Source organism: Somniosus microcephalus, chromosome 9, assembly GCF_052327205.1.
Source record: "Somniosus microcephalus isolate GS21.2 chromosome 9, FLI_Smic_1.0, whole genome shotgun sequence".
Classification (NCBI taxonomy): Eukaryota; Metazoa; Chordata; class Chondrichthyes; order Squaliformes; family Somniosidae; genus Somniosus; species Somniosus microcephalus.
Window position 1 is genome coordinate 18,430,033 of NC_140995.1, and position 26,317 is coordinate 18,456,349.

Genomic DNA, 26,317 nt, shown 5'->3' on the forward strand with positions numbered 1-26,317 from the left:
ACATCGCACACACCAACCAAGCACACAATCTCACCGTCCAGCAGACAAGTGGGAAGAGTTTTTTCTTTTAACTTCTCCTGGAATTGTTTTATTACGTAGAAATGCGCGCTGCAAACAGAGCGTTCAGCGCAGGGGGGTGGGCGATGATTTGGGCTGGAGGGCCACTTGACAAGTTTTGGTGAGCTGTTGAGTGCCGCACGCTAATGCTCCCCCTAAGGTTTGCGGCCGCGTGTTCCCACGCAGGCTGCCACCGCCTCCTGCCGGGCGGCAAATTTAAAGGGACCACGCATGTTGATGAGATCAAAACGTTAGATTGGTAAATTTGAAACAGGCCAAATCACAGTGTTGATCATCACTCCCACTTCCACCCTCCCAATAATTAATAAACTTAATTCAGATACTATTTTAAATACACAATATGTAGTTTACAATAGTAAAATCTTCCATTACTAAATGAATGAAATGATTGATCGATCGATTATATGTTGTGCTGAAAGTTTGGGAGAGTGGCTTGAGTCAGCGGGGCCTCCGATGCGAGAGGTGTTCGCTTTTCAGTGCACTGAGTACGGGAGCCCGAGGCTTCGCAAGGTCTGAGCTACAATCGCGTGCCATTACCTGGTGTTCCTTGTGCTCTGGGATCCACTCCCGTGTTTAAGACAGCGATGAGACCCCCCCCCCGCCTACCCCGCCCCTGCCGTCGTACTCTGGGTACTGGGGACAGGATAGACGCAGCGCTTTCTTCGGTGAAAGTCATCGAGATGAGCAGCCGTGACTCGACACAGACTAATGTGCAGCTCGAGCTCCGGCTCGTGTTCTATTTCTGTCCCGTCCAGCGGACCAGATAGAACGAACTGGTTTAGCTGCTAGTTAACCCTGTACAGGCTCTGATCAACCCTTGGCGGCAGAATAAACAAATGCAAAAACAAAATTGCAGCAATGGACATTGTTCTGCATCACTGAGCATGGAACATTTCCAGAGGAAAACAAATACGCCAAAGGAGATTCCCAATTGTTTTGCATATATAGGGTGGAATGCAATGCAAGGCACACGTTACGACAGTCACTGCACTTTGGAAAGTAATTCAAATGTGTGCGTAGTACTTTAAGACATTGCAGAGTGACAAAGGACACTTGAGTAAATTCAACAATCCTGTGCTTCTAGGGAGCTATATTTGAAGGGAGCAGTGGATGGCGAATTAGTGCCACAGTGTTGCTGCCTAGCCCTACCATCGCCCGACTTGTAGTCTCTTTGAGGACGGCTTCATGCCAGGAACACAGGAGCTGTGAATTTACCCTTAAAATGCAAGTATTAAAGGAAAGCTCAAACAGATTTTTTTCCCATCATCTAAAGTCCAATGTTTTTTTACGTGCTTGAAGCACATGACAACCTGAATGCTATACTCAGGTGCCATTGTTGTCAGGCAGTATCATTCTATTTTTGACATGCCTTTTTGACAGCAACTGCCATAAAGATCAAATCAACTGAGTGACTGAAATGAGAAGCAACTCGAATCATGATTTGGTAATTGACCGAAATAACAAACTGGAAATGGAAGCAGTAGCGTCCCTGAGTGACAGTGACTACAGCATGATTACATTTGACATTGATCTGGGATACTATGAGCCTAGCGATGCAATTTTAGAATGGGCAACTTTACGGGAATGAAGGAATATCTTAAACAATTCAACCGGGGGGTTGGGGTGTTAAGCTGGATTAATCCCATACTGCCTTACCAATGATTTGCAAAGCATGATGGACTACTTGACATACAGTGAATGGTTTAAATGTAAAAAGCTGATACAGGACTGTGGGAATGCAATACACATAGATAAGAAAGGACGAAACAGAATGTTTATACAACAGAGTAGAGACAGTCTCAGGGCCGAATTTTGTTGAAAGCTAAAGTGAATTTTAAACAGAACTCTGTAAAAAGAAACAAATGACTTGTGTAGCGTGTGATCGCCTAGTTTTCTGTTTACACATGACTTGCAATTTATGAAAATGTATAAATATTGTAGCCCCGTGAGTCTCGGGGCTCACTCTTTGGGAGGCATACTTGTGTGCAGAAACACAATGGGGTTTCTCAGAGTGAAGTCCAGGTACCTCAATAAAACTTTACTTATTTTACAGTTTCTGACTTTGTGTATTACTGAGAAAGTGACAGACTGACCGGCGTGTTTAGTCTCCTAAAGCAGCGAACCCTGACCCCAAGTTAGGGGTAGATCCTCCTCACAGAAGCGAGGGGTTAACAGGGGGAGGAGGTAATATGCAAGAAAACCTCAATTGAGGGCAAAAGGAAGACTTTGAAGGATATGTTAATGAGCATGCAGAATAAATACATACAATATGCACAGACTTTGCAAGTGGGCAAAACTATGGCAAATTACATTCAATATTAGACATATCATGGCTAGAAATTTGGTATCGCTCTGGTTGGGACGCTAAATTTTACAAAGTTGGAGAATTAGCGCCAGGCGCTGATCCTTCTCACCTCCCACTAAATTGAGTGTTAGCGCTCCAAGAGAGAACTGGAGCGCTAAATCAAGCGCTAATCACCTAACTTAGGGCGCTACCCACAGAGAGCGGGGCGCTACCCGCAGAGAGTGGGGCACTACACAGAGAGAGCGGGCGCTACCCGCAGAGCGATAACCAATTTCAGGTGCACTCCAGTCGGGACTCATCATTCACACTGGCTCCTTCCAGCTCTTAAAGGGGAGGTCCAGTCATTCTGCACCACCTCATTCTCAACATTGCTGGCTCTGAAGGTGACCTCGAAGCAGCTCAACAGCTACACCTCTTATCATCATGGCTGATCCCAGTCCCAGGGAGAGAGCTCGCCGTTTCAGCAACCAGGCATTGGAGGCATTTGTCGCGGCAATCAAAAGGCTGTTCCCGGCCACTGGCAGGAGCCCATTACCCCATGTCTCCAGGGCAATGTGGAGGGAAGTGGCCCAGGACATCTCAGCCAGCAGTGTGGTCCTCAGGACCCTCACACAGTGCTGTAAAAAATTTCAACGACCTCACTCGGGTGGTCAGGGTGAGTACATGCTTCAACAAGTCCCACATACCAGCATCTGAACCTCAGTCTGTACACACTGCACAAACCACCACACCCCCACCACTCACCCACCAAGCATCTCCACCTACTCAAACTCACATCCACATCTCACGCCTTGCCTACAATCACAGCTATTCAACTATGGCAGGCACATCTTCCAAACACACAGCTGCACACTGACTCACACACTTTCCTTTCTCTTGCAGGCCAAGCTGGCCCACAATAGGAGGGAGCAGCAATGAACAGGTGGGGGTGAAGCGGAAATCCAACAGCTTACAGACCTGAAGGAGTGAGTGTTGAGAGTCATTGAGCGGCGGGTGGTGAGCGCCGTGGCCATCGGCGACTTTGACCCCCTTGGGGGCAAAAATGGTATGTTCATCCCCTCTCCTTCTCTCATCCCACTTCCCCCTCACACCACAAGCCTTTCCCACTTTCCAGCTCATTATACTGTCTGCATTCCTTGCTCCCTTCCTGCCCCTCTGCCCTCACCTTAACACGAGTCTTGTGCCTTTATGATTTCAGGTAATCAGCAACCAGAAGACCAGCCTGTCCCTGAGCCTCCCGGCGAGAGTAAGGCAGGAGAAGAGGAGGAGGAAGAAAGCATCGCGTCACTGCATGTCTCACCCGCAGGCACCACCTCAGATACTGGGACTACGCGTTCTTTAGAGGCAAGTTTAGTAGAGGGGTCTGCAATGGGTGATGCACCAGGGATGAGCGGGCTGCAGCGAGGCCAGGGGGAAAGGGTAGCTCGGGGGCCAGCTCCCCAGAGGGCAGGTTCGCGCGTGAGTTCTGCTGCACAAGATTCAGATGAGGACCTTGATGGGGAGGCGTTCACACAAAGGGTGATGGGCATGCACACCGAGATGATAGGTGCAATGGTAATGGTGACCGAGAGCCTGTCAGCAATGGCAAGGAGCGTGAAGGAGTCTGCCTCCAACATTGAACAGAGCACTGCGCATACCATGGAGCCCATCCTTGGCAGGATGGTGGGCTCCCTGAGAGACAGTGAGGACCCAAACCTCAAGCCGTGTGTCATGGGCAATGTGGCAGCAACTATTGCAGCACAGGCAGAAACCACACAATGTCTTAGTGCTGTAATGCAGTCAATGGTTGCTGCCATCAAGTCTCAGGCTGCTCTCATGCAGTCTCAGCTTGATGCCACGCAAGCTCTGACTGCTGCCATTGTAGCTGGGACCACCCCAGTCCACCTGGGATCTCACAGTGTCGCAGCAGGCCAGCAAGCTGTACTCCACCTGATTGCTGGGGTGCTGAGCTGCTGCCCCGGGGGAGTGGCAGTGGGTCAGTCAAGCAGGAACCTGCTGTCCTCTCTCAGGATGACAGCATTCCTGCTCCCACCACTGCCACTCCGCCATTGCACTTGTCGCTGCCCGTCATCCAGACAGGCCAGACTGCTGCCACCCAGCCTGAAGTGGTGCAGTTCACAGCCTGGCCTTCCAGACTCAGGAATGGTCAAGGGCGTCCTGCAAGGACATCTGTAGTCTCTGGCACGGACACTCAGCAGCCTTCCACCAGCCCTGCAGCAGCCATTGGGGACAGACTACGAAGGAACAGTAGATTAGGAAAAGGCGCTGTAAAGAGGGGAAGTAAGAATTTGCACAAGGGTGATTAGTTAATATTGTTACCGTATAAGTATTTACTGAATGTTGATAAATTTATTAATGTAATTTTGCTGATTTTGTGCTGTCTGACATTTCAGCTTTGCGCTGTGATATGGCAAGTGAAATGAATGGAATGATGCGGATGTGGTCAGCAACCGAGATGTGGGATAGACTTTATTGGAACTGCAGTCTGATCAGGCGGTCATGGACCACCCTTCCAGAAGGCCGATTGAGTGGCTGCCTCCCCCCTCGCTGCTGTTCCTCCTCCTCCTCATCCTCCTCCTGTCCCACTTCCTCCTCATGAGGTGGTCCCACTATGCCTGGTGGCAATGGCTGGGCCCTCATGATGGCCAAGTTGTGGAGCATGCAGCAGACCATGACGAAAAGGGACACCCGCTCAGCCGAGTACTGGAGGGCTCCTCCCGAGCGGTCAAGGCAGTGGAACCATTGCTTGAGCACCCCGATGGTCTGCTTGATGATGTTCCTGGTGGCGGCGTGGCTCTCATTATATGAGTGCTGAGCAGCAGTGTTGGGGTTGCGGAAGAGGGTCATGAGCCAGGTGGAGAGCGGAGAGCCCTTGTCTCTGACCAGCCAGCCGCGAGCTTGATGTGGTGGCTGGAAGAGTGCTGGCGCAGGATGAAGGCATCATGGCTGCTGCCAAGATAGCGGGCATTGAAGGTGAGGATTCGCTGTCTGTGTTCGCACACCAACTGCACATTAAGTGAGTGGTATCCTTTGTGGTTACAGAATACCTCAGGATTGTTATGGGGGTGCCCGCAAAGCCACATGGGTGCAGTCAATGGTGCCCTGCACCACGGGGAAGCCTGCTATCCTGGCAAAGCCACATGCACGCTCGTCCTGCTTCTCTCTGGTGATGGGGAAGGAAATGTAGTCCCTTCTCCTTTTCTCCTACTGTAGAGAGCCTCTGTGGCCTCCCGGATGCAGCAATGGATGGCGAACTGCAAAATGTTAGATATGTCTCCTGCGGCAGACTGGAACATTTCCACTGGCGTAGAAATTGAGGGTGACGGTGACCTTGACTGCCACTGAGAGAACCGTGGTGGTCCTGATCTGAGGCTCGAGGGCTGGCTGCAGGAGGTGGCTGAGCTCTGTGACCACCTCCTTGTTGAAGCGAAGCCTTCTAAGACACTGCTCCTCAGTTAAATTTATGCAGGAGAAATGCTTCTGGAATACCCTGGGAGGATAAGGCCTCCTGTTGAGAGCCCGGTTGGCCCTCCTCCCTCTGGCCACATTTTCCAATCTTTGTCTCTGCCTCCGATGCCTCTGACGTTGATGCTGGAGGGTGAGGTCGAGCGCCAGTATAGCCCCCATTAACGTAGCCAAGTGTAGGAGTTGGAAATCTCAGCATAATGAAACTGACAAATTTTTAGCAGCCAGAACACTCCTGAAAGTAATAAATGTTTACCTCAGCCATGGCTCAGTTGGTAGCACACTCGCCTCTGAGCCAGAAGGTTGTGGGTTCAAGTCCCACTCCAGGGACTTGAGTACATAAAGCTAGGCTGACACTCCATTGCAGTGCTGAGGGGGTGCTACACTGTCGGAGGTGCCGTCTTTCAGATGAGACGTTAAACTGAGGCCCTGCCTGCTCTCTCAGGTGGATGTAAAAGATTCCATGGCCACTATTTCGAAGAAGAGCAGGGGAGTTATCCCCAGTGTCCTGGCCAATGTTTATCCCTCAAACAACATAACAAAAACAGATTATCTGGTTATTATCATATTTTTGTTTGTGGGGCCTTGCTGTGCACAAATTGGCTGCCGCGTTTCCCACATTACAACAGTAACTCCACTTCAAAAGTACCTTCATTGGCTGTAAAGCGCTTTGAGACGTCCGGTGGTCATGAAAGGCGCTATATAAATGCAAGTCTTTCTTCTTCTTCTTTCACTGAAAACGGCTGTTTCCCTTTGTCAAATTGAGAGGGCAGCATTGATTGGTGACTAAAATCAAACCGTATGTTGATGCCTTTAAACACCGCTCCTACAGCGGCCGTCCAACTGCATCACGCCCCCTCTTCCTGCCGCCGCTCAGGCCAGGCGCTAAGGCAGGGGGCGACAGTCAATTTTGCATCTGGGCCGTTAACGGGGCGTTCTGCACGCGTTAATGTCACGATCTGGCAGCCGCTAAATGTGTAGGCGCTAAATGTTTTCGGCAGCGCAAAATCCCGGGTGAATGTCGCTTGCGGCGTTGGATTCACCGCGCCCTGCCGCAAACCTATTAGCGCCACGCTAGCACCCCCCCCCAGGTGCCAACAGGAGGCGCTAACAGGCCGAATTTCTCCCCCAAGGTGTCGACACTCTGGAAGATAAATGGAGAACATGCTTATTCAATGTTGAACTGGCATGGGGAGAAACTGAGAGTGACTTGGAAATAACAACAGACTAAGCACTTACCAAGTCCAGTTATTACACAACAGCAGCCAACAAAGCAAAGAGAATGCTTAGCTATACTGCCAAATCAATAGAGCATAACTCTGAAGTGATCACGTTGAAGCTCTATAATGGTCTGGTCAGACCTCAGCTTGAGTAGTGTGTTCAATCCTGGTAACAGGTGCAAGGGAAACACCCAAGCCTTGGAAGCTGTGCCGAAAGCGGTCACAAGGCCGACCCTCAATGTCAGAGGACTGCTTTATGATGACTCCAGCTTTGAATGCATTTGAATGAGGAGGGACCTTATCAAAATATATAAGATACTAATTGGAACAGAAAAGGTTAATCCTGAGCACTATTTCGAGGTAAGCCACAATTACTAGACAAGGGAACATAGGTACAAACAAGTAAAAGGCAAGTTCAGAACTGATGTCAGGAAGCACTTATTACCTAGAATGGTCTTCTGCATAGTTTAGTGGATGAAAAAAATATAGAATTATTCAAGATTACTATCAATTTAGTTCTATGGCTGAATAGGAGTTAGATCAAATTTGAAGCTAAAAAAAAGAAGCATTTAGCACTTACAGGGCATGAATAAAAAAAGTAATCCAAAACCCATATAATGAATGTAGTACAGTTACAAAAAGGGAGATTGAAAAGATGAAGAGGAGTTGAGTTGAATTTGCATTGTGTAGTCTGAGATTGTGCAGCCTAATTGCCCAGGCTACGTGAGTACAGTTCAGTAAGCTGTATTGATGGAATATTTTTCTTCAATTTTTAGAAATTTATGCTCAGTAGTTTTACTGCAAATGATTTTGAAAAAGTGGACCAATCTCTAAAGCTCTATTTGAGGTAAAATCTATATTGAGTGTTTTTTTTAAACAGAGAAGCTGAGCATGTGTTTGTGTATGTGTGAGAATGAGCAGTGTAATGTATGTACCTTTAAGGGAGAGAACTACTTTTTACAGCTCCTGTATACTGTAGTACCGGCAGTGACCACACCTGTATATAAACCCTGAGTAGTGATCTGTACAGTTAGTTCTAGAGTAACCCTCATTCAGTAAACACCTGTTGTACCGTTTCTCCTGCAGTCTGTGTCTTATTATACACAGACACAACATTGGCGACGAGCAGATTCGAACCTACCTGCAACTCTGCATCACCTCCCAGGGATTTGCTCCTGGAGAACAGTGGAAGGAGGTCGAGTCCAGAAGCACGGGCGTTGACCATGGGCAACCGCCCAGTCATCCAGCGGAGATTTGAGCATCGCAGGGGAGGCTGTCGAGAGCCAGGCTTGGCTTTCCAGTCACGGTGGTCCAGCGAAACGGGCTGGCAACAGGTACTGCGCAGACCCTTCCCGGACAGCGGCAGCGAGAGCCGACCAAGCGGCACAGAAAAAGGCCGAGCAGCGTCGACGGGGGAGAGAGAGAGGGCAAAGCGCACAGGGCACAGCCGGTGTTCAGGACCGAGCGGCATCAATGGGGAGAGAGACGAGAGAGAGCAGAGCGCAGCTGGTGTTCAAGGGCCGAGCAGCGTCAACGGGGGAGTGAGGCGCGCAGGAAACCGCGAGGCGCTGCCAGAGCGCAGCCGGTGTTCAAGGGCCGAGCAGCGTCAACGGGGGAGAGAGGCGCACAGGAAAACGCGAGGCGCTGCCATTGCCACGAGGACTGCAGGGAGTGGCATTGGCAGCAGCGCAGGAGCAGCGCACGAAACCCACAGGGCGTCGCCATTTGCCACGAGGACTGCCGAGAGCGGCGTTGGCAGCAGCGCGGGAGACGCCATTTTAAGCCGCAGCAGGGAAGAAAGGAAAGCGAGGGAGACACCATTTTAAGCCAGTCTAACCACACCAAAAAATGCCGAAGAGTGGCAGTATCACAGCGTTCGACAATGAAGTCGAAGATTGGACGACATATGTCGAACACATAGAAGTATACTGCAAGGCGAATGAAGTGCCAGATGACAAGAAAGCGCTGGTATTGTTGAATTCAATGGGTGCAAAAACATATGGCTTACTACGAAACCTAGTAACCCCAGAGAAGCCAGTAGAAAAGGATTTTGAAAACATAGCTTCTGCTGCTCAGAAAGGGAGGAAAAAGAGTGGGAGAGCAATAGTGGTAGGGGATTCTATCGTAAGGGGAACAGATAGGCGTTTCTGTGGCCGCAAACGTGACTCCAGGATGGTTTGTTGCCTCCCTGGGGCCAGGGTCTGGGATGTCACTGAGCGGCTACAGGGCATTCTTAAGGGGGAGGGGGAGCAGGCAGAGGTCGTGGTCCACATTGGGACCAACGACATAGGAAGGAAGGGGGATGAGGTCCTGCATCAAGAACTTAGGGAGCTAGGTAACAGATTAAAGAGCAGGACCTCAAAGGTTGTAATCTCTGGATTACTCCCAGTGCCACGTGCTAGTAAGTATAGGAATGGGAGGATAGAGCAGATGAATGTGTGGCTAAAGAGTTGGTGTAGGGGGGAGGGTTTTACTTTCCTGGATCACTGGGCCTGCTTCTGGGAAAGGTGGGACTTGTACAAGTCGGACGGGTTGCACCTGAACCAGAGCGGGACAAATATCCTTGCAGGGAGGTTTGCTAGCACTGTTGGGGGGGGTTTAAACTAACTTGGCAGGGGGATGGGATACAGAGGGGAGCTGAAATAGGGGGTGATGTGCTGCCAATTATAGAGAAAAAAACAAGTCAGCTTGGTAGACAGGGCAAATATATAAGGGCAAGGCTGGATGGCATCTATTTTAATGCAAGGAGTCTTGCAAATAAGGTGGATGAACTGAAGGTGTTGATAAACACATGGGAGTATGATATTGTTGCTATCACGGAGACATGGTTGAGGGAGGGGCAAGACTGGCAGCTCAATATTCCGGGGTACAGAATCTTCAGGCGAGACAGAGGGGGAGGTATAAGAGGAGGGGGTGTCGCAATATTAATTAAGGAGTCAATTACTGCAGTAAGGAGGGATGATATATTAGCAGGTTCCTCTAATGAGGCCATATGGGTGGAGCTTAAAAACAAAAAGGGGGCAAGCACTTTGCTGGGAGTGTACTATAGGCCTCCAAACAGTCAGGGGGAGATAGAGGAACAGATATGTAGGCAAATCTCAGAGAAATGTGCAAATAATAGGGTAATAATAATGGGGGATTTCAACTTCCCCAATATTAACTGGGATAGTCAGAGTGTGAAAGGCTCAGAGGGTGTAGAATTCTTAAAGTGCATCCAGGAGAGCTTTTTGAGCCAGCATGTAGAAAGTCCTACAAGAGAGGGGGCGGTACTGGACCTAATTCTAGGGAATGTGGCCGGCCAAGTGGAAAAAGTGCTAGTAGGTGAGCACTTTGGTGATAGTGACCATAATATGGTGAGATTTAAGGTGGTCATGGAAAAGGACAGGGATGGGCCGGAAATAAAGGTTCTAAATTGGGGGAAGGCCGATTTTAATAGGATAAGGCAGGATCTGGCCAAAATGGACTGGGATCAGCTACTTGTAGGAAAATCCGCATCGGAGCAATGGGAGGCTTTCAGAAGGGAGATTGAGATCATACAATGGCAACATGTTACCGTAAAGGTCAAGGGTGGTTCCAAAAACCACAGGGAACCTTGGATGTTAGGGGATATACGAGAATGGATTAGGAAAAAAAGGAGGGCTTTTGGTAGATACAAAAGGCTAAAGACGGAGGAAGCCCTAGAGGAGTACAAAAAGTGCAGGGGGATACTTAAAAAAGAAATTAGGAGATCAAGGAGGGGCCATGAAATAACACTGGCGAGCAAAATAAAGGAAAATCCTAAGATGTTTTATAAGTATATTAAGGGTAAGAGGATAACTAGGGAAAAAATAGGGCCCATTAGGGACAAAAGTGGCAATCTGTGTGTGGAGCCGGAAGATGTAGGAGGGGTTCTAAATGAATTTTTTGCATCTGTTTTCACTATGGAGAAGGACGATGTAGACATAGAAATAGGGCGGGGGGACTGTGATATGCTCGAACATATTAACATCGAGAGGGAGGAGGTATTGGCGGTTTGCTGGCCTAAAAATGGATAAATCCCCAGGCCCGGATGAAATGTATCCCAGGCTGCTGTGTGAGGCAAAGGAAGAGATTGCGGGGGCTCTAACACATATATTCAGGACCTCGCTGGCCACAGGGGATGTGCCAGAGGACTGGAGAACCGCTAATGTAGTACCATTATTCAAGAAGGGTAGTAGGGAAAAACCGGGGAACTACAGGCCAGTGAGCCTAACATCAGTGGTAGGAAAATTATTGGAAAAAATTCTGAGGGACAAAATTTGCCTCCACTTGGAGAGGCAAGGATTAATCAGGGATAGTCAACATGGCTTTGTCAAGGGAAGATCATGTCTGACTAATTTGATTGAATTTTTTGAGGGGGTGACTAGGTGTGTGGATGAGGGTAACGCAGTGGATGTGGTATACATGGATTTCAGTAAGGCCTTCGATAAAGTCCCACACAGGAGACTGGTCAAGAAGGTAAGAGCCCATGGAATCCAGGGTGCCTTGGCACATTGGATACAAAACTGGCTTCGTGGCAGAAGGCAGTGTGAGGGTGCCGGTTAGTTCTCCTAGTAACCCCTAGGTAGCACCTTCATGAGTGGTTACCCCTGTGTTAAATCCCTAATTGACTGTTATTGGGCTTATGAGTTTCACCTGTGATTTGTAGTATATTAGTTCTGTTTTTCCCCTTCTCTGTGCTCAGTCTTGACAAGCCTTTGTGCCAAGTGGTTGCTTGTCAGAGCTCCTAAAGTGTAATTGTATCTTTGTGTTTATTAAGTAAAGTACTTTGTTTGAACTTTATACCTGCCTCAAGCCTCGTCTCTGCACTTGGGTCCAGATCCAGCCTCGCCCTGACAGGCAGAGGGTGATGGTCGAAGGTTGTTTTTGTGACTGGAAGCCTGTGGCCAGTGGGGTACCACAGGGATCGGTGCTGGGTCCCTTGCTGTTTGTGGTCTACATTAATGACTTGGATATGAATGTAAAAGGTATGATCAGTAAGTTCGCGGATGACACAAAAATTGGTAGGGTGGTAAATAGCGAGGAGGGTAGCCTCAGTCTGCAGGACGATATAGATGGGTTGGTCAGATGGGCGGAACAGTGGCAAATGGAATTTAACCCAGAAAAGTGCGAGGTGATGCACTTTCGGGGGACTAACAAGGCAAGGGAATACACAATGAATGGAAAGACCCTAGGCAAGACGGAGGGTCAGAGGGATCTGGGTGTGCAAGTACACAGATCCCTGAAGGCGGTGGAACAGGTGGATAAGGTGGTAAAAAAGGCATATGGGATACTTGCCTTCATTAGCCGAGGCATTGAATATAAGAGCAAGGAGGTTATGATGGAGCGGTATAAAACACTGGTTAGGCCACAGCTGGAATACTGTGTGCAGTTCTGGTCGCCACACTACAGGAAGGATGTGATCGCGTTAGAGAGGGTGCAGAGGAGGTTCACCAGGATGTTACCAGGGCTGGAGCGCTTCAGCTATGAAGAGAGACTGGGCAGATTGGGTTTGTTTTCCTTGGAGCAGAGGAGGCTGAGGGGGGACATGATTGAGGTGTACAAAATTATGAGGGGCATAGATAGGATGGATGCTGAGGAGCTTTTTCCCTTAGTAGAGGGGTCAATAACTAGGGGGCATAGATTCAAGGTAAAGGGCGGGAGGTTTAGAGGGGATTTGAGGAAGAACTTTTTCACCCAGAGGGTGGTTGGAGTCTGGAACTCACTGCCTGAAAGGGTTGTGGAGGCAGGAACCCTCACAACATTTAAGAAGCATTTGGATGAGCACTTGAAATGCCATAGCATACAAGGCTACGGACCAAATGCTGGAATATGGGATTAGATTAGACAGGGCTTGATGGCCGGCGCGGACACGATGGGCCGAAGGGCCTCTATCCGTGCTGTATTACTCTATGACTCTACTCTATGACTCTAATCCTACAGGACCACTTAAACCCCACACCGCTGCTGATAGAAAGATTTAAGTTTCACAAAAGGAACGAGCATAAAGATGAAAGTAATGCTGAGTATTTAACGGAACTGCGCAAGCTATCGAAACACTGCCAGTTTGGAATGGGACTAGCAGATACTTTAAGGGATAAGTTTCTGTGTGGGCTTCAAAGTGAAGGAACCCAGAAACGGCTTCTATCAGAAAAGGATCTTACGCTGGACAAGGCTTTCAGCATTGCAGTATCACACGAAGCAGCAGCACGGGGTGTTGCAGAGATACAATGGAGACCGCAAGAATATGGCACAAATGAAATGTCATACGGAACAGTGAAGTGCTATCGCTGCGGCAGAACAACACACGACCATAATGATTGCTGGTTCAAGGACAAAGTGTGCAGACAGTGTGGAAAAGTAGGACACATAGCAAGAATCTGCAGGTCGGGAAAGAAAACCAGCAGCAAGAAATCTCCACAGGAGAAGTACAAGAAGGTACATAATGTGACGGAGAGTAGTTCAGACGAACAGAAGAGTGATACAGACTCCGGAAGCAAGGAGCTGGGTTGTTTGAAACTACATAATGTGATCAAAATGGAGGATCACCAAACTATCTGGGTCACGCTCAAGATAGCAGGAGTCCAAGTGAAAATGGAATTGGACACAGGATCAGCCTTAACAGTCATAAACCGAAGGGACTACAAGCGGCTATTCTCACATATACCCTTGAGAGATACAAAGATTGTCTTGAAGATGTACACGGGGCAAAAAGTCTACCCCAAAGGAAAAATAAGGGTGAACGTTATATATAACGGCAAGGAAACACCAAAAATGGACCTATAGGTATTGCCAGATGGAGGACCACCACTACTAGGACGTGAATGGATCCGGAAGATACAGCTAGATTGGCATTCCATACAAGCACTGACTGTAGATGCCAAAAAGGATGACGACGTCACACCTGGACGACTGTCAAAAATGCTAACTGACGCACAAGAAGTGTTCCAGCAGGGACTCGGAACACTAAAAGGCATAACAGCAACGATCAAAATAGAGGAAAATGCAAGCCCAAAGTTTTTTAAGGCCAGACCGGTACCTTATGCGATCCGCCCAGCCGTCGAAGCAGAGCTGGAAGGTTTGGAACGTTCAGGAGTACTGTCCAAAGTGGACTGGAGCGAGTGGGCTACACCCATTGTTCCTGTAATGAAGAGGTCATTGAGTAATATGCCTGGGGAACCAAAGAAGGTTCGCATCTGTGGGGACTTTAAGGTGACAGTGAACCCAGTCCTTCACACTGTACAATATCCGCTTCCGCGGATTGAAGATATTTTCACCTCGCTATCTGGAGGGAAACGCTTCACTAAGATTGATCTGGCCCAGGCGTACCTGCAAATGGAGGTAGAAGAAGCCTCGAAACAGTACCTCACGATCAACACTCATAAATGTCTCTACCAATACAACCGGCTGGTGTTCGGGGTAGCATCAGCTCCGGCTATGTGGCAAAGGGCAATGGAACAAGTCCTGCAAGGGATTCCAGGGACCCACTGTTATTTGGACGACATCCTGGTCACGGGCGAAAATGACAGTGATCACCTCGCCAACCTGGAGAAGGTGCTCACTAGATTGAAGGAATATGGGCTCTGAGCTAATCCCCACAAATGCGAGTTTTTCCAGAAGCAGATCTCGTATTGTGGCCACATTATTGATAAAGAGGGGTTACATAAGTCCCCTGACAAGATTGAGGCAGTAGTCAAGGCTCCAGCACCGGAAAATGTGTTACAACTGAGGTCGTTCCTCGGGCTGGTGAACTACCACCACAAGTTCTTGCCGAATTTGTCTACCGTACTACACCCACTGAACACCCTACTGCAAACGGGGGTACCATGGAAGTGGAGTGACGAATGTAAACGAGCTTTCCAGAAGAGCAAAGCATTGATCACATCAAAAGAGGTATTGGCTCATTTCAACCCAGCACTACCAATTCGGTTGGCGTTTGATGCATCACCCTATGGCATTGGAGCGGTGCTGTCGCACAAATTCCTGGACGGCTCGGAGAGGCCAGTAGCCTTTGCGTCTCGGTCACTAACCTCAGCCGAGCGTAACTACGCCCAGATTGACAGGGAGGCCCTCAGCCTAGTGTGGGGAGTGAAAAAGTTCAATCACTATCTGCACGGGCAGAAGTTCACCTTGCTGACTGACCACCAACCACTTGTCTCCATCTTTAATCCAAAGAAGGGCGTTCCGGTGATGACTGCGCAACGGCTACAAAGATGGTCCCTTTTTCTAGGGGCGCACCAATATGAAATCGAGTATAAGGGCACGAAACAGCATGGAAACGCTGATGGGCTATCACGCCTGCCACTGCCTATTGCGGGGGAAGCACCAGCAGTGGATCCTGTCGAAATATTTCATTCGACTATAATTGAATGCTTGCCAGTAACTAACGCTGGTATAGAGGAGACCCGAAATGACCCGACACTGTCTCGGGTATATGATTTGATGGTGAAGGGATGGCCAGCACATGGCGACTCACTGTTGCCAGCATTCTCATCCAGAAGAGAACAGCTGTCAGTATGCCAGGGGACCTTGATGTGTGGATCCCGAGTGGTAATTCCACCCAAGTTAAGGGAGAGAGTGCTCAATGAGCTTCACGAAGGTCATCTGGGAGGGGTGAAAATGAAAAGCCTTGCTAGGGCTTATGTGTGGTGGCCGGGGATCGATCAGCAAATCGAGGACCTGACAAAGAGCTGCTCAGGATGCCAGAAGGTCCAAAATGCACCACCACATGCCCCTCTACACCCATGGGAGTGGCCCTCATCTCCATGGCAACGGGTGCATATTGATTTTGGTGGTCCATTCATGGACTCAATGTTTTTAATAGCCGTGGATGCGCACTCGAAATGGCCTGAGGTGATCAAAATGTCCGCCACCACCACGGAGAAAACTATTGCAGTCCTACGGACCATTTTTGCCAGGAACGGCTTGCCAGAGCAGATTTGCTCTGATAACGGACCACAGTTTGTGTCCGAAGAGTTTCGAAGATTTATGAAAAGGAATGGGGTAAGGCATTACACATCCGCCCCGTATCATCCAGCCACAAATGGATTGGCTGAGAGGTTCGTACAAACCTTTAAAAAAGCAGTAAAGGCCATGTGCGATGACGACATTCCACTGCAGCATAAGGTGGATAATTTCCTGTTCGCCTACAGAAATGCGACACATGCAATCACCAACCAGGCCCCGGCCATGATGTTCTTTAACCGAAGGTTGAGATCTCGTCTGGATTTGCTCAGACCAAATGTACGAAGAGATGTTGAGAGTAAGCAAGTCCAGCACATCAATGAGAAGCCGACAAGGAGCTTCAATGTAGGGCAACCAGTCTTGGCCCGCGACTACCGAACAGAGAAATGGCAACCAGGAACGATATGCACACGGCAGGGGCCACTAATGTACACAGTGGATGTTGGGAAGAACATTGTGAGACGCCATGCTGACCAGATCCTAGAGTCACAGGAACGAGTCAACCCCATGTCTCGGCCATACGTACCTGGTGAGGAACCCGACGTACAGGTCGCATCTACCTCAGAAACAATAACATTGGAAGCTGATGAATCAACTGACGACAGGGTGCTAGAATCGCCTCCGCATCAAGAGCGAGACACTCGGGAAAGGCGTTATCCAGAAAGGATCAGGAAGCCTCCCCAAAGACTGAATTTATAAATAGACTATTTTCAGCTAATGTTGCATGTTAAAAGTGTTAATTGTAATTAGTTTGATATTTAATTGTTAAATGAGTGTTATGGTACTGTTAATCTAAAAGGGAAGGAATTGTAATGTATGTACCTTTAAGGGAGAGAACTACTTTTTACAGCTCCTGTATACTGTAGTACCGGCAGTGACCACACCTGTATATAAACCCTGAGCAGTGATCTGTATAGTTAGTTCTAGAGCAACCCTCATTCAGTAAACACCTGTTGTACCGTTTCTCCTGCAGTCTGTGTCTTATTATACACAGACACAACAAGCAGAAATAGAGAGACAGAGATACGGGAGCAGGAAGATCATGGGCGTTAGAGAGAGAAAGACAGGTTTTAAACAGAGAGATAGAGAGATAGAGGGACAGAGAGAGAGACAGACAGAGAGAGACAGACAGAGAGACAGAGAGACAGAGACACAGAGAGGGAGAGACAGACAGAGAGATAGAGATAGATAGGTAGAGAGTGAGCAATAGTGCGATAGAGATATAGATAGAGAGATAGAGAGAGATAATAGATAGATAGGAGAGAGAGATAGAGAGAGAGAGAGATAGATAGATAGAGGTTAAATTGAACTTCAACAAGGGCACAAAAAGCAGTAATGAATTGACCACCCATTATACACCCTGCCCAATTCTCCTTTCTATTGAAGTTAAAGATTGAGCAGGGTGTAAAATGGGTGGCAGACTTACTACTGCCCATGTTGCACCACTCCTGAAGTTGAATTCTACCCCCTAGAGTCTTTCTTCATTCTAACAGTTCCATTTTTCATATTTTGAAACCAACAAATGATCTCATTTGTGTTTTGTTGACAGTTAGAAAATATAAATACAAATTATTTGCAGCAGTGGGGCAGAGATTCTAATTTCTAACATCTGTGATACAAAGAAAGAAATAAAGAGAGAGAGAGAATCAGGCAGTGTACTTTCTCAATCTAATTTTTTTTTAAACAAACAATAGGAAGAGAGGCTCGGAAAAGCTGATAAATAGGTTGAAGGTGAGGGGAGCAAGTGAGAATGGGATAGAGGATGGAGTGTTAATAGTGAGATGTTTGACAGCACAGCAAGGGGGCTGGGAGTTTACAAAGGTTGAATGGGTTGTTCAAAGAGGAAGAAAAGGGGGTAGAAATGCAAGTGAGGGGTGGTTAAAGGAATGTGAAGGGAGCCACCGAGGGTCATATTTTGTTCACAGCCGCAACTCCAAATGGAGCCTGCAGCCATTGATGGTTCCTTTCCTTGCCCACCTGAAAAAAAAGAACAAGAAATGGAGAAGCTGAAGAGGACAGAGAAAGAAATAAAGAGTTAGAGAAAGAGAAGTGTCTAATAATTGTCAGAACTGGAAAATGTTACAGATGTAACAGGTTCTAAGCAAGTACAGAGGCGGGGAAAGGGAGGGATTGGAGGAAAGACTGAAAGGGAAAGGGTGGAAGGCAGGAGTGAGCAAATGGCAGAAGTGATAATAGTGCAAGGTGAAAGAGGGTGGTAATGGGACAAGAAAAGAAACAAAAGATGGGTCGAGAGGAGCTGTAAATGGCAACAGCAGAACCATTACCAGCACCTGCTGTCTGAGAAAATGGTAGCAGTGGTTATAATCTGACGTTGTTGAAATCAGTGTTGAGTCCGGAAGGTTGTAAAGTGCCAAATCGAAAGATGACGTGCTTGTTCCTCAAGCTTACGTTGAGCTTCACTGGAACAGTGAAGGAGGCCGAGGACAGAGACGTCAGAGTGAGAGTGGGGCAGAGAATTAAAATAAATTAAAAACTGATGATTAGTGACTTGTGCCATCCACTTTGATATCATAAACCCAATTTAATTTAAAGAATGGTCAAATGCAAGATGCAGTGCAATCATTTGTATAGTCACTTAAGCTATCTTGGTTTCAGTTAGGGCCCTCTTGTTTTTGCATTTCTGATCCATTCTTAATAAAATCAAGAATGTATTCCTGTTATTCCAGGCTGCTACAGGCTATTACCCATAACTACTATGAGCTTCACTGTGCTGAAATATAATTCTCATCTATTCTATTCATAAATATGATTTAGAAAATCACAGGCCATAAATCTTTGGTGTGCAGACAAACAGTGAACGGGGGATACAATGCATAATGTGTATAAAATGGCTCCAGTATTCAAATCTGTATCAATGTATATAGGTCAATTAGTGAAACTATCACTGCAATCATCATACGTATTACACTGTAATCAATTTATACATAAACTTCACACACCAATTTTTTGGAATTGGGTAATAAGTGAATCTTAAATTCAGAACTGCACTCATTAACCTGGATGAAGAACAATCATAAGGACAATAGTATTTATATAGCAACCCTATAATAATGACCTCTTAAGATCAATATAGAACACCCCTCCAGCATATCTCACTGATTTCTCACAGCTTTCCGCCAGTATAAGAAGTATGACAAAAATAAATTAAAAACACATTTTACCTTTCTGCTCATAGGCTAGTTTAAGTGGACCTAAGGCCATTTATGTTGGATAACCACAAGTTGGCTGGAGTGGGTTATATGCCAAAGAGAGACTTGGCAAGGCATTCGTTTCAGTGTAGCAGCTTGAATGAGTGCTGATATTGATGATATACTTGAATAAGTGGTGATTAATGAGGTATTAAACTGACATGTTAAGCTGAACAATAAATGGATTAGTCTTTTAAAGCTGAAAATGTGTGGCAGGCAGCCTATTTCAAATGCATATTGGACTGTAATAAAATCTCCCTTATTATAATAGAATACTTCCAACGCAATAAATGAGTTATTATAATTATTATTCCTGATATATTTATAAAGCACAAACATTTAATTAAATATACACGGCTTAGCGGAGTAGATTACATTAACCTTGTGAGTGCTACTGTTGCAGCACCTATACAGCAAAGTTCAGATTTTTTTTATTTTTTAAAAGCACTATTTATTAAAAGACATTTCCAAATATATTTTTTATTGTAAATTCATCAGTTGCAACTGGCTCAACTTTTAGAACACTATTTTTGAAAGACATAAAAACTGATTATAAATGGGGGATTAATAGATGAGAGACAAAAAACACCGTGCCATAACAGATATTGTGGGACATCCAAGCTGTTCATAAAAAGGGATTTACTTTACTGCTGTGGGCGTGCTAAACATGTGCTTTGACTGGCACCGTGCCAAAGGGATTAAAACAAATGGCTAATGCAATCCATGGGGCTTCTATTATTGGGGAATAATACTTGAAGAACAAAAATGGAAATGATGTATTGGTTAGTCAATGAAGTTAAAAGTCATCTCTGGATTTCCTGAATCGTGATGGAGAATGGTTCACATCACCACAGCGGTTGAATCCTGATTTCCTGCTCACGTGAACTATCCTCCGCTCAATCAATCGCGACAGGATCAGAACACATTTTATCAGTTCAGTTCAGTTCAGTTCAAATGCTTTATTGGCATGAAAGTTTACAGAGAACCATATTGCCAAAGCTTACATAGCAAAAAGGTACAGTTTTCCAACATTCTGTAGGTGTCAATCGATTTGACATTTGTTGGGTATATACAATATTACTTTTAAACAATATTAATTTTAAACAGTCTTTCTACTTCATTTGGTACGTTCAATATTAATTTTAAACAGTCTTACTTTTAAACAGTCCTCAGGTTGTGACATGTTGTTACATATTTAGCCCCAAGGTATGGTCTGTCTCCTTCTCCTAGGACTAATCTCAATTTTGACAGATCATCCAATTCCTTGAAATCTGGGGTTGTTTGGCTTAGCTTGTTGAATAATATGTTTCTTGATGTGTTGAATTTTTCGCATTTTAGGAGGAAATGCATTTCTGTTTCAACCTCGCCAGCCAGACATTGATCGCATATTCTATTCTCTCTAGGCTGCCAGGATTTCTTGTATCTGCCTTTTTCAATTTCCAGTTGGTGGTCGCTTAGTCTGTACCTGGTGAGGGTCTGTCTCTGTTTTGTGTCTCTGATGGTCGTGAGGTAGTCTGCCAGTTTATATTCTCTTTTTAGGGCCCGGTAACATTCTAATCTGCTTTGGCTTTCGGTTATTTTGTTCCAATGTTCCAGGTAGGTTTCTTTGCATTTTTTAATGATTTGGTTCACTCGGATTGGTGTTTGGACGGCTGTGTTGGTCTGGGGCTGGTCAGGGTCCGGCTGAGTACTTAGTTTCAGTAGCAGCTGACTCAGGGGACTCTTTTCTGGGTTTAGCTCTTGGGTCTGAAAGGCTTTGAAATGAAGGGTGTCTGGGGAGCTAGATTTGAGGTGATTTAGGAAGTTTAGTGCTCGTTTTTGGATGTTTATTATCAGTGGGTATCTGCCTAGTTCGGCTCTGCATGCATTTGTTGGCGTTTTTCTTTGGGTGCGAAGGATGCTTCGGCAGAATTCTGCATGTAGGGCTTCTATTGTGTGTTTTTCCCATTTAGTGTAGCTTTGGTGATTTAGCGGGCCCCATACTTCACTACCGTACAGTGCAATGGGCAGGATTATGCTGTCAAAAATTTTGAGCCAGATTTTGATTGGGATTTGGATGTTGTAGAATTTTCTTTTTATTGCATATAGGGCTCTTCGGGCTTTTTCTTTTAGTGCATTCACTGCTATGCTGAAGCTCCCTGATGCTGTAATAGTTAGACCAAGGTAGGTGTAGCTCATAGTGTGTCCTATAGTGGTATCACTGAGGGTAAACTGGTATTTGTTTTCCTGACATCTGGGTCTTTTCTGAAAAATCATGATGTTGGTTTTCTTTAGATTTACTGTTAGAGCCCAATTTTGGCAGTATTTGTCGAGTAGGTCTAGTTGTTGCTGTAATCCCTGTTCTCTCTCTCTCTCTCTCACATGCAAACTCAAACACACAGACAAAAATCACTTTTTTTTTAAAAAGCACTAGAAGAAAATGTTGCTTTCACGAGAAGTTACGGAGTTTACCTGCTTGGTCTTTAAAGATTTTTGATATGACAACCGGTACGCTGTGTTCAGCACCCCCCTAAAAAACACAGAAAAAACAATGAGAAACCATTACACGCGTTACCACAGAATGCTGTTGTTGTAAAAAAAATAGGTCACAGAGAAAGGCACTTACCTTAATACTTAGACCCATTCCACCAACAGGCTGTCTGCGAAGTGTAACAGTTCTGTGCTTTAAAAAATCGTACAAACACTAAATTTAGTAGCATTACAAGAAAGGACAATATACACACGACTCAAGAACAAACATGTTCTGCTTGTTACTCTTTACTAAGGCACGCGTCAGGACTGGTACAAATAATTAACCTATCATTTTGAATAATTTTGCGAATCGAATATCTAAACCAAGCTGGATCAAGAGAGAAAGTTATTAATGCAGTTTGAGGATTGTGTCACTTGAAAGAGGCAAAGATGAAATCAAGATCCTATGCGTTTCTTCACGTTGGACATGTTTCTAGATTGTTATGTATTTGTGAATCCTTCCCACCTATTTCCTTAAATTTGGGAGTGCAATGGGGCTACACACTAAACCTCCAGTGCAATATGCCACAGAATGATAAGAAGGGGTTTGTGTTCAAAATGTTCCGTAGTTACACTCCTGCAGGGGGGATTTTCCCTGATTCAGCTGGGCGGGAAAAAGGTAACAGTGCCCAAAAGTCACAGGGAAAAACTCACCACCCTGTTCCCACTCCTGACCTGACCAGTGCTATCCTGGAAGGGGCCTACCTGTTACAGGTGCTTGGCTTTTTTAATATGCAAATTAGGGCCCTTTGACGTACACTGGACTCTGACCTTTATTCTGGGGAACAACTGCCCTGTTTAATGCCACGGCACAGCAGAAGAAGACCAACAATGATAGTTTTAAATTATTTTTGCGGGGCCAGAAGGAGCGCTCCTTTGAGTTCCACAAGAATAATGTGGTCGGCTGCCGTTCCTGGCTCCCCTCCTCTGCGATCACCACATCTCTCCTCCCCTCCCCTCACCCCCCCAACCCCCCACCCCGGACTTAGCTTGCTGCCGGCCCAGGTGGCCCAGTGTTACAGCAGTCTGGAGCTGATGAGCTGTAGAGGGGATGCTTATTTGAGGCCCATAGTCTGCCGATGGGATGTTAATGAGGCCTGGGCCTCCAACTGGTCTGAGCCACCCAGCTGACACTATTGGCCGGCCAGAGGGCTCCACTGACTGGTCGTCTGATAAATAACATCTATCCCCTTTGATCTCGCTGGTGCCATTACAAAGCCGTGCCAAGTGGATACCCGGCACTTCTCTGCAAATACAAGTAGCAAATCAACCCGGGCTTCTCTTGGGCACCTTCGGGTAGCCAGAGGTAGAGCAGTTTTTGGCGCCTGAGAGAGTCCTGCTGCATGTGCCTGGTAGAACCAGAGAAGGAAAAACATAGAAACATAGAAGATAGGAGCAGGAGTAGGCCATTCGGCCCCTCGAGCCTGTTCCGCCATTTAATGAGATCATGGCTGATCATCCAAATTCAGTACCCTGTCCCTGCTTTCTCCCCATATCCCTTGATCCCTTGAGCCTTAAGAAATATACCAAACTCCTTCTTGAATATATTTAATAAGTTGGCCTTAACTGCCTTGTGTGGTAGAGAATTCCACAGGTTCACCACTCTCTGGGTGAAGAAATTCCTCCTCATCTCAGTCCTAAATGGCTTACCCCTTATCCTTAGACTGTGACCCCTGGTTCTGGACTCCCCCACCATCGGGAACATCCTTCCTGCATCTAGTCTGTCTAGTCCTGTTAGAATCTTATAAGTTTCAATGAGATCCCCTCTCATTCTTCTAAAACAACAGAAGCAAACAAAAGGCAAAACGAACAAACTGTACTTCAGATAAATATCTGTACGAACTGCTACCTTCAGTTTAATAACCTTTCACAATAATGAAACATTTTTAAAATATGGATGAATTTCAATAACAATATTATCAAAATGTATAAAACAACTCAGAGAGCAGAACTAGTAGATAACTACACCAAGAGTGAAGACCAGGTTGCCTTATGTAAGGAATACAAACACAATGGTTGTTATTCAGTCTTGGAAATCAAAATAGCAAAAGAAAAAAAAAATCCCAACAGAAGGCTTGACTACAAATCTTCGATACAGGCATGGTTTAATTTTGCACTATATCTATATGCTGTCCTCTGGCTGATTTTGACACAGGATCATTGGTGAAATAATTACTGCAGCAAAAAGTAATCAGTTCTAAAAGAAGTGAAGGAATGACAGCTATTCAACGCGATCCAACAGACCCACGAAAAGGAATGCTGCAAATTGCAAAGGTGAGATTCAGATACATTAAATGGGCATGTTGCAACAATGCATTAATCAAATACACTAATGTTTTATTCATACTCACACCTGGACGACACTGGTAGACAAGGCATCCATTATAAGAGAGTGTCTACTGCATCTACACTGTTACAGTCCTTGGGTATTAAAGTCCAGTCACATCAGGACAGTTGTTTATTGATTATTCATGTCATAATACATGAAGGATAAACACAATATGCCTTCTTTCACTGTGTCTATGGTGGGGGGAGTTAGCATCATTCATTTCTAGCTCTGAGAATGACTGTTGTTTTAAAATAAAGTTCAACACAAATCATAAATGTGTCAAAGATGAATATTCTGTGAATGAAACTGGAAACATAGAAACATAGAAGCAGGAGTAGGCCATTCGGCCCCTCGAGCCTGCTCCGCCATTCAATGCGATCATGGCTGATCATCCAAATTCAGTACCCTGTCCCTGCCTTCTCCCCATATCCCTTGATCCCTTTAGCCTTAAGAAATATATCCAACTCCTTCTTGAATATATTTAATGAACTGGCCTCCACTGCCCTCTGTGGCAGAGAATTCCACAGGTTCACCACTCTCTGGGTGAAGAAATTCCTCCTCATCTCAGTCCTAAATGGCCCACCCCTTATCCTTAGACAATGACCCCTGGTTCTGGACTCCCCGGCCATCGGGAACATCCTTCCTGCATCTAGTCTGTCCAGGCCTGACAATTTTATAGGTTTCGATGAGATCCCCTCTCATTCTTCTAAACTCCAGCGAGTATAAGCCCAATTGACACAATCTCTCCTCATACGTCATTCCTTCCATCCCAGGTATCAGCCTGGTGAATCTTCACTGCACTCCTTCCATGGCAAGAACATCCTTCCTTAAGAACTTTCCTAATTTTGAGCCATTTAAAATTTCAATTCAATATGTCAATATAGTTATTATAATAGTACAATAGAATTGCCCCATATTAATTTTGATCAAAGATTTATTCCATTCCAAAGATACAGCCTCACCACAAATTCTTTGAAGTGTACTCCAATAATTTATATAGAGAAAAAAAATCTTTTCAGTCCTGCATAAGCCTTATCTTAGTTAATTATATGCTTAATCAGGGAATTAAAAAAAAACCCGCATAATCAGCATAGCATTGAGGCAGATTTTAAATGATTCACATATTTTTTATAAGTATGTATTTATAAAATGTAATCTAACATTTTCCAATTGAAAATCAGTTCTGTAAAATTTGTATTTTCTGCATTGGGCAGAAGTGCTCCCTTCCAAGTCACACACCAACCGGACTTGGGAATATATCGCTGTTCCTTCATCGTCGCTGGGTCAGAATCCTGGAACTCCCTCTGTGTACTGTGGGAGTACTGTCATGAATCTTATCATGACTCATGAAGTAACACTGGGCAGCCAGCTGGTGGCGCCGTCCAAGGAGTATAAATACTCGGGCGTGAGCCCAGCTTGCTCGGGATGGTTCTGTAACCAGGAACTAGTGATGTAACTAGAAATCACATGGTTTTGAAACAGTTGATTAAAGCCTTGATTTATACTCATCAGTAGTCCTTTTACATCAAGTAACTTCACCACACTGACTGCAGCGGTTCAAGAAGGCGGTCCACCACCACCTTCTCAAGGGCAACTAGGGATGGGCAATAAATGCTGGCCTCGCCAGCGATGCCCACATCGTGTGAACAAATAAAAATCAAGACCCTGCCGGGGCAGGAAGTGTAAAATACAGGCCAATATGTCTGAAACCCAACATGCAAGAAGAATTTATAAATTAATGGTGGAGAATAAAAGAATTTGCTAAACAAAGGGAGAGAGGATAAAGATATGAGATGACTGACGCACACTAAAAGGTTAGAAGTTAGAACATTTACAAGATTCATGAATGAAAAATTGTGTAGTTTACTGGAGTTTCATTTGGCAGCAATTCAAGAGTGAATTCTCATTCCAGTGTTTTGGCATAACAGTAGAGATACTGCTCCAGAATAATACAAGTAGGCAAAACTGTTATGCTATGCAGCCAACTTGAGACATCGGGCTCGATTTTCCAAGCCCCGTGGAGGCGGGTTTGGAGGCGGGAGTGGGGGGAAAATTGCAGAATTGGGGGGCACGAACCCTTCCCGCCCCCAACCCGCTTCCATGCCCGGTTCCCAGGAGGCGGGTACCCGACCTGTGCTGGGAGCCGCCTCCCCGAGGTGGGAAGGGGATTAGTGCCAATTAACTGGCTGTTAACAGGTAGTTAACAGGCAGTTTTTGGCCTAATCCCTATTTTTAGCCC

The 26,317-nt window shown here is 46.0% G+C and overlaps 1 protein-coding gene across 1 annotated transcript in view; it reads right to left on the reverse strand.

Moving 5' to 3' along the window:
- Positions 1-26,317, reverse strand: part of sntg2 (syntrophin, gamma 2) — a gene marked incomplete at its 5' end in the record, with an annotated part of 377,700 nt that overhangs the window by 304,444 nt on the left and 46,939 nt on the right. The window contains 2 exons of the mRNA XM_085996911.1: positions 21,690-21,747; positions 21,844-21,900. Of these exons, the coding sequence (XP_085853037.1) occupies positions 21,690-21,747; positions 21,844-21,900 (115 nt within the window). The remainder of the gene's footprint in view (positions 1-21,689; positions 21,748-21,843; positions 21,901-26,317) is intronic.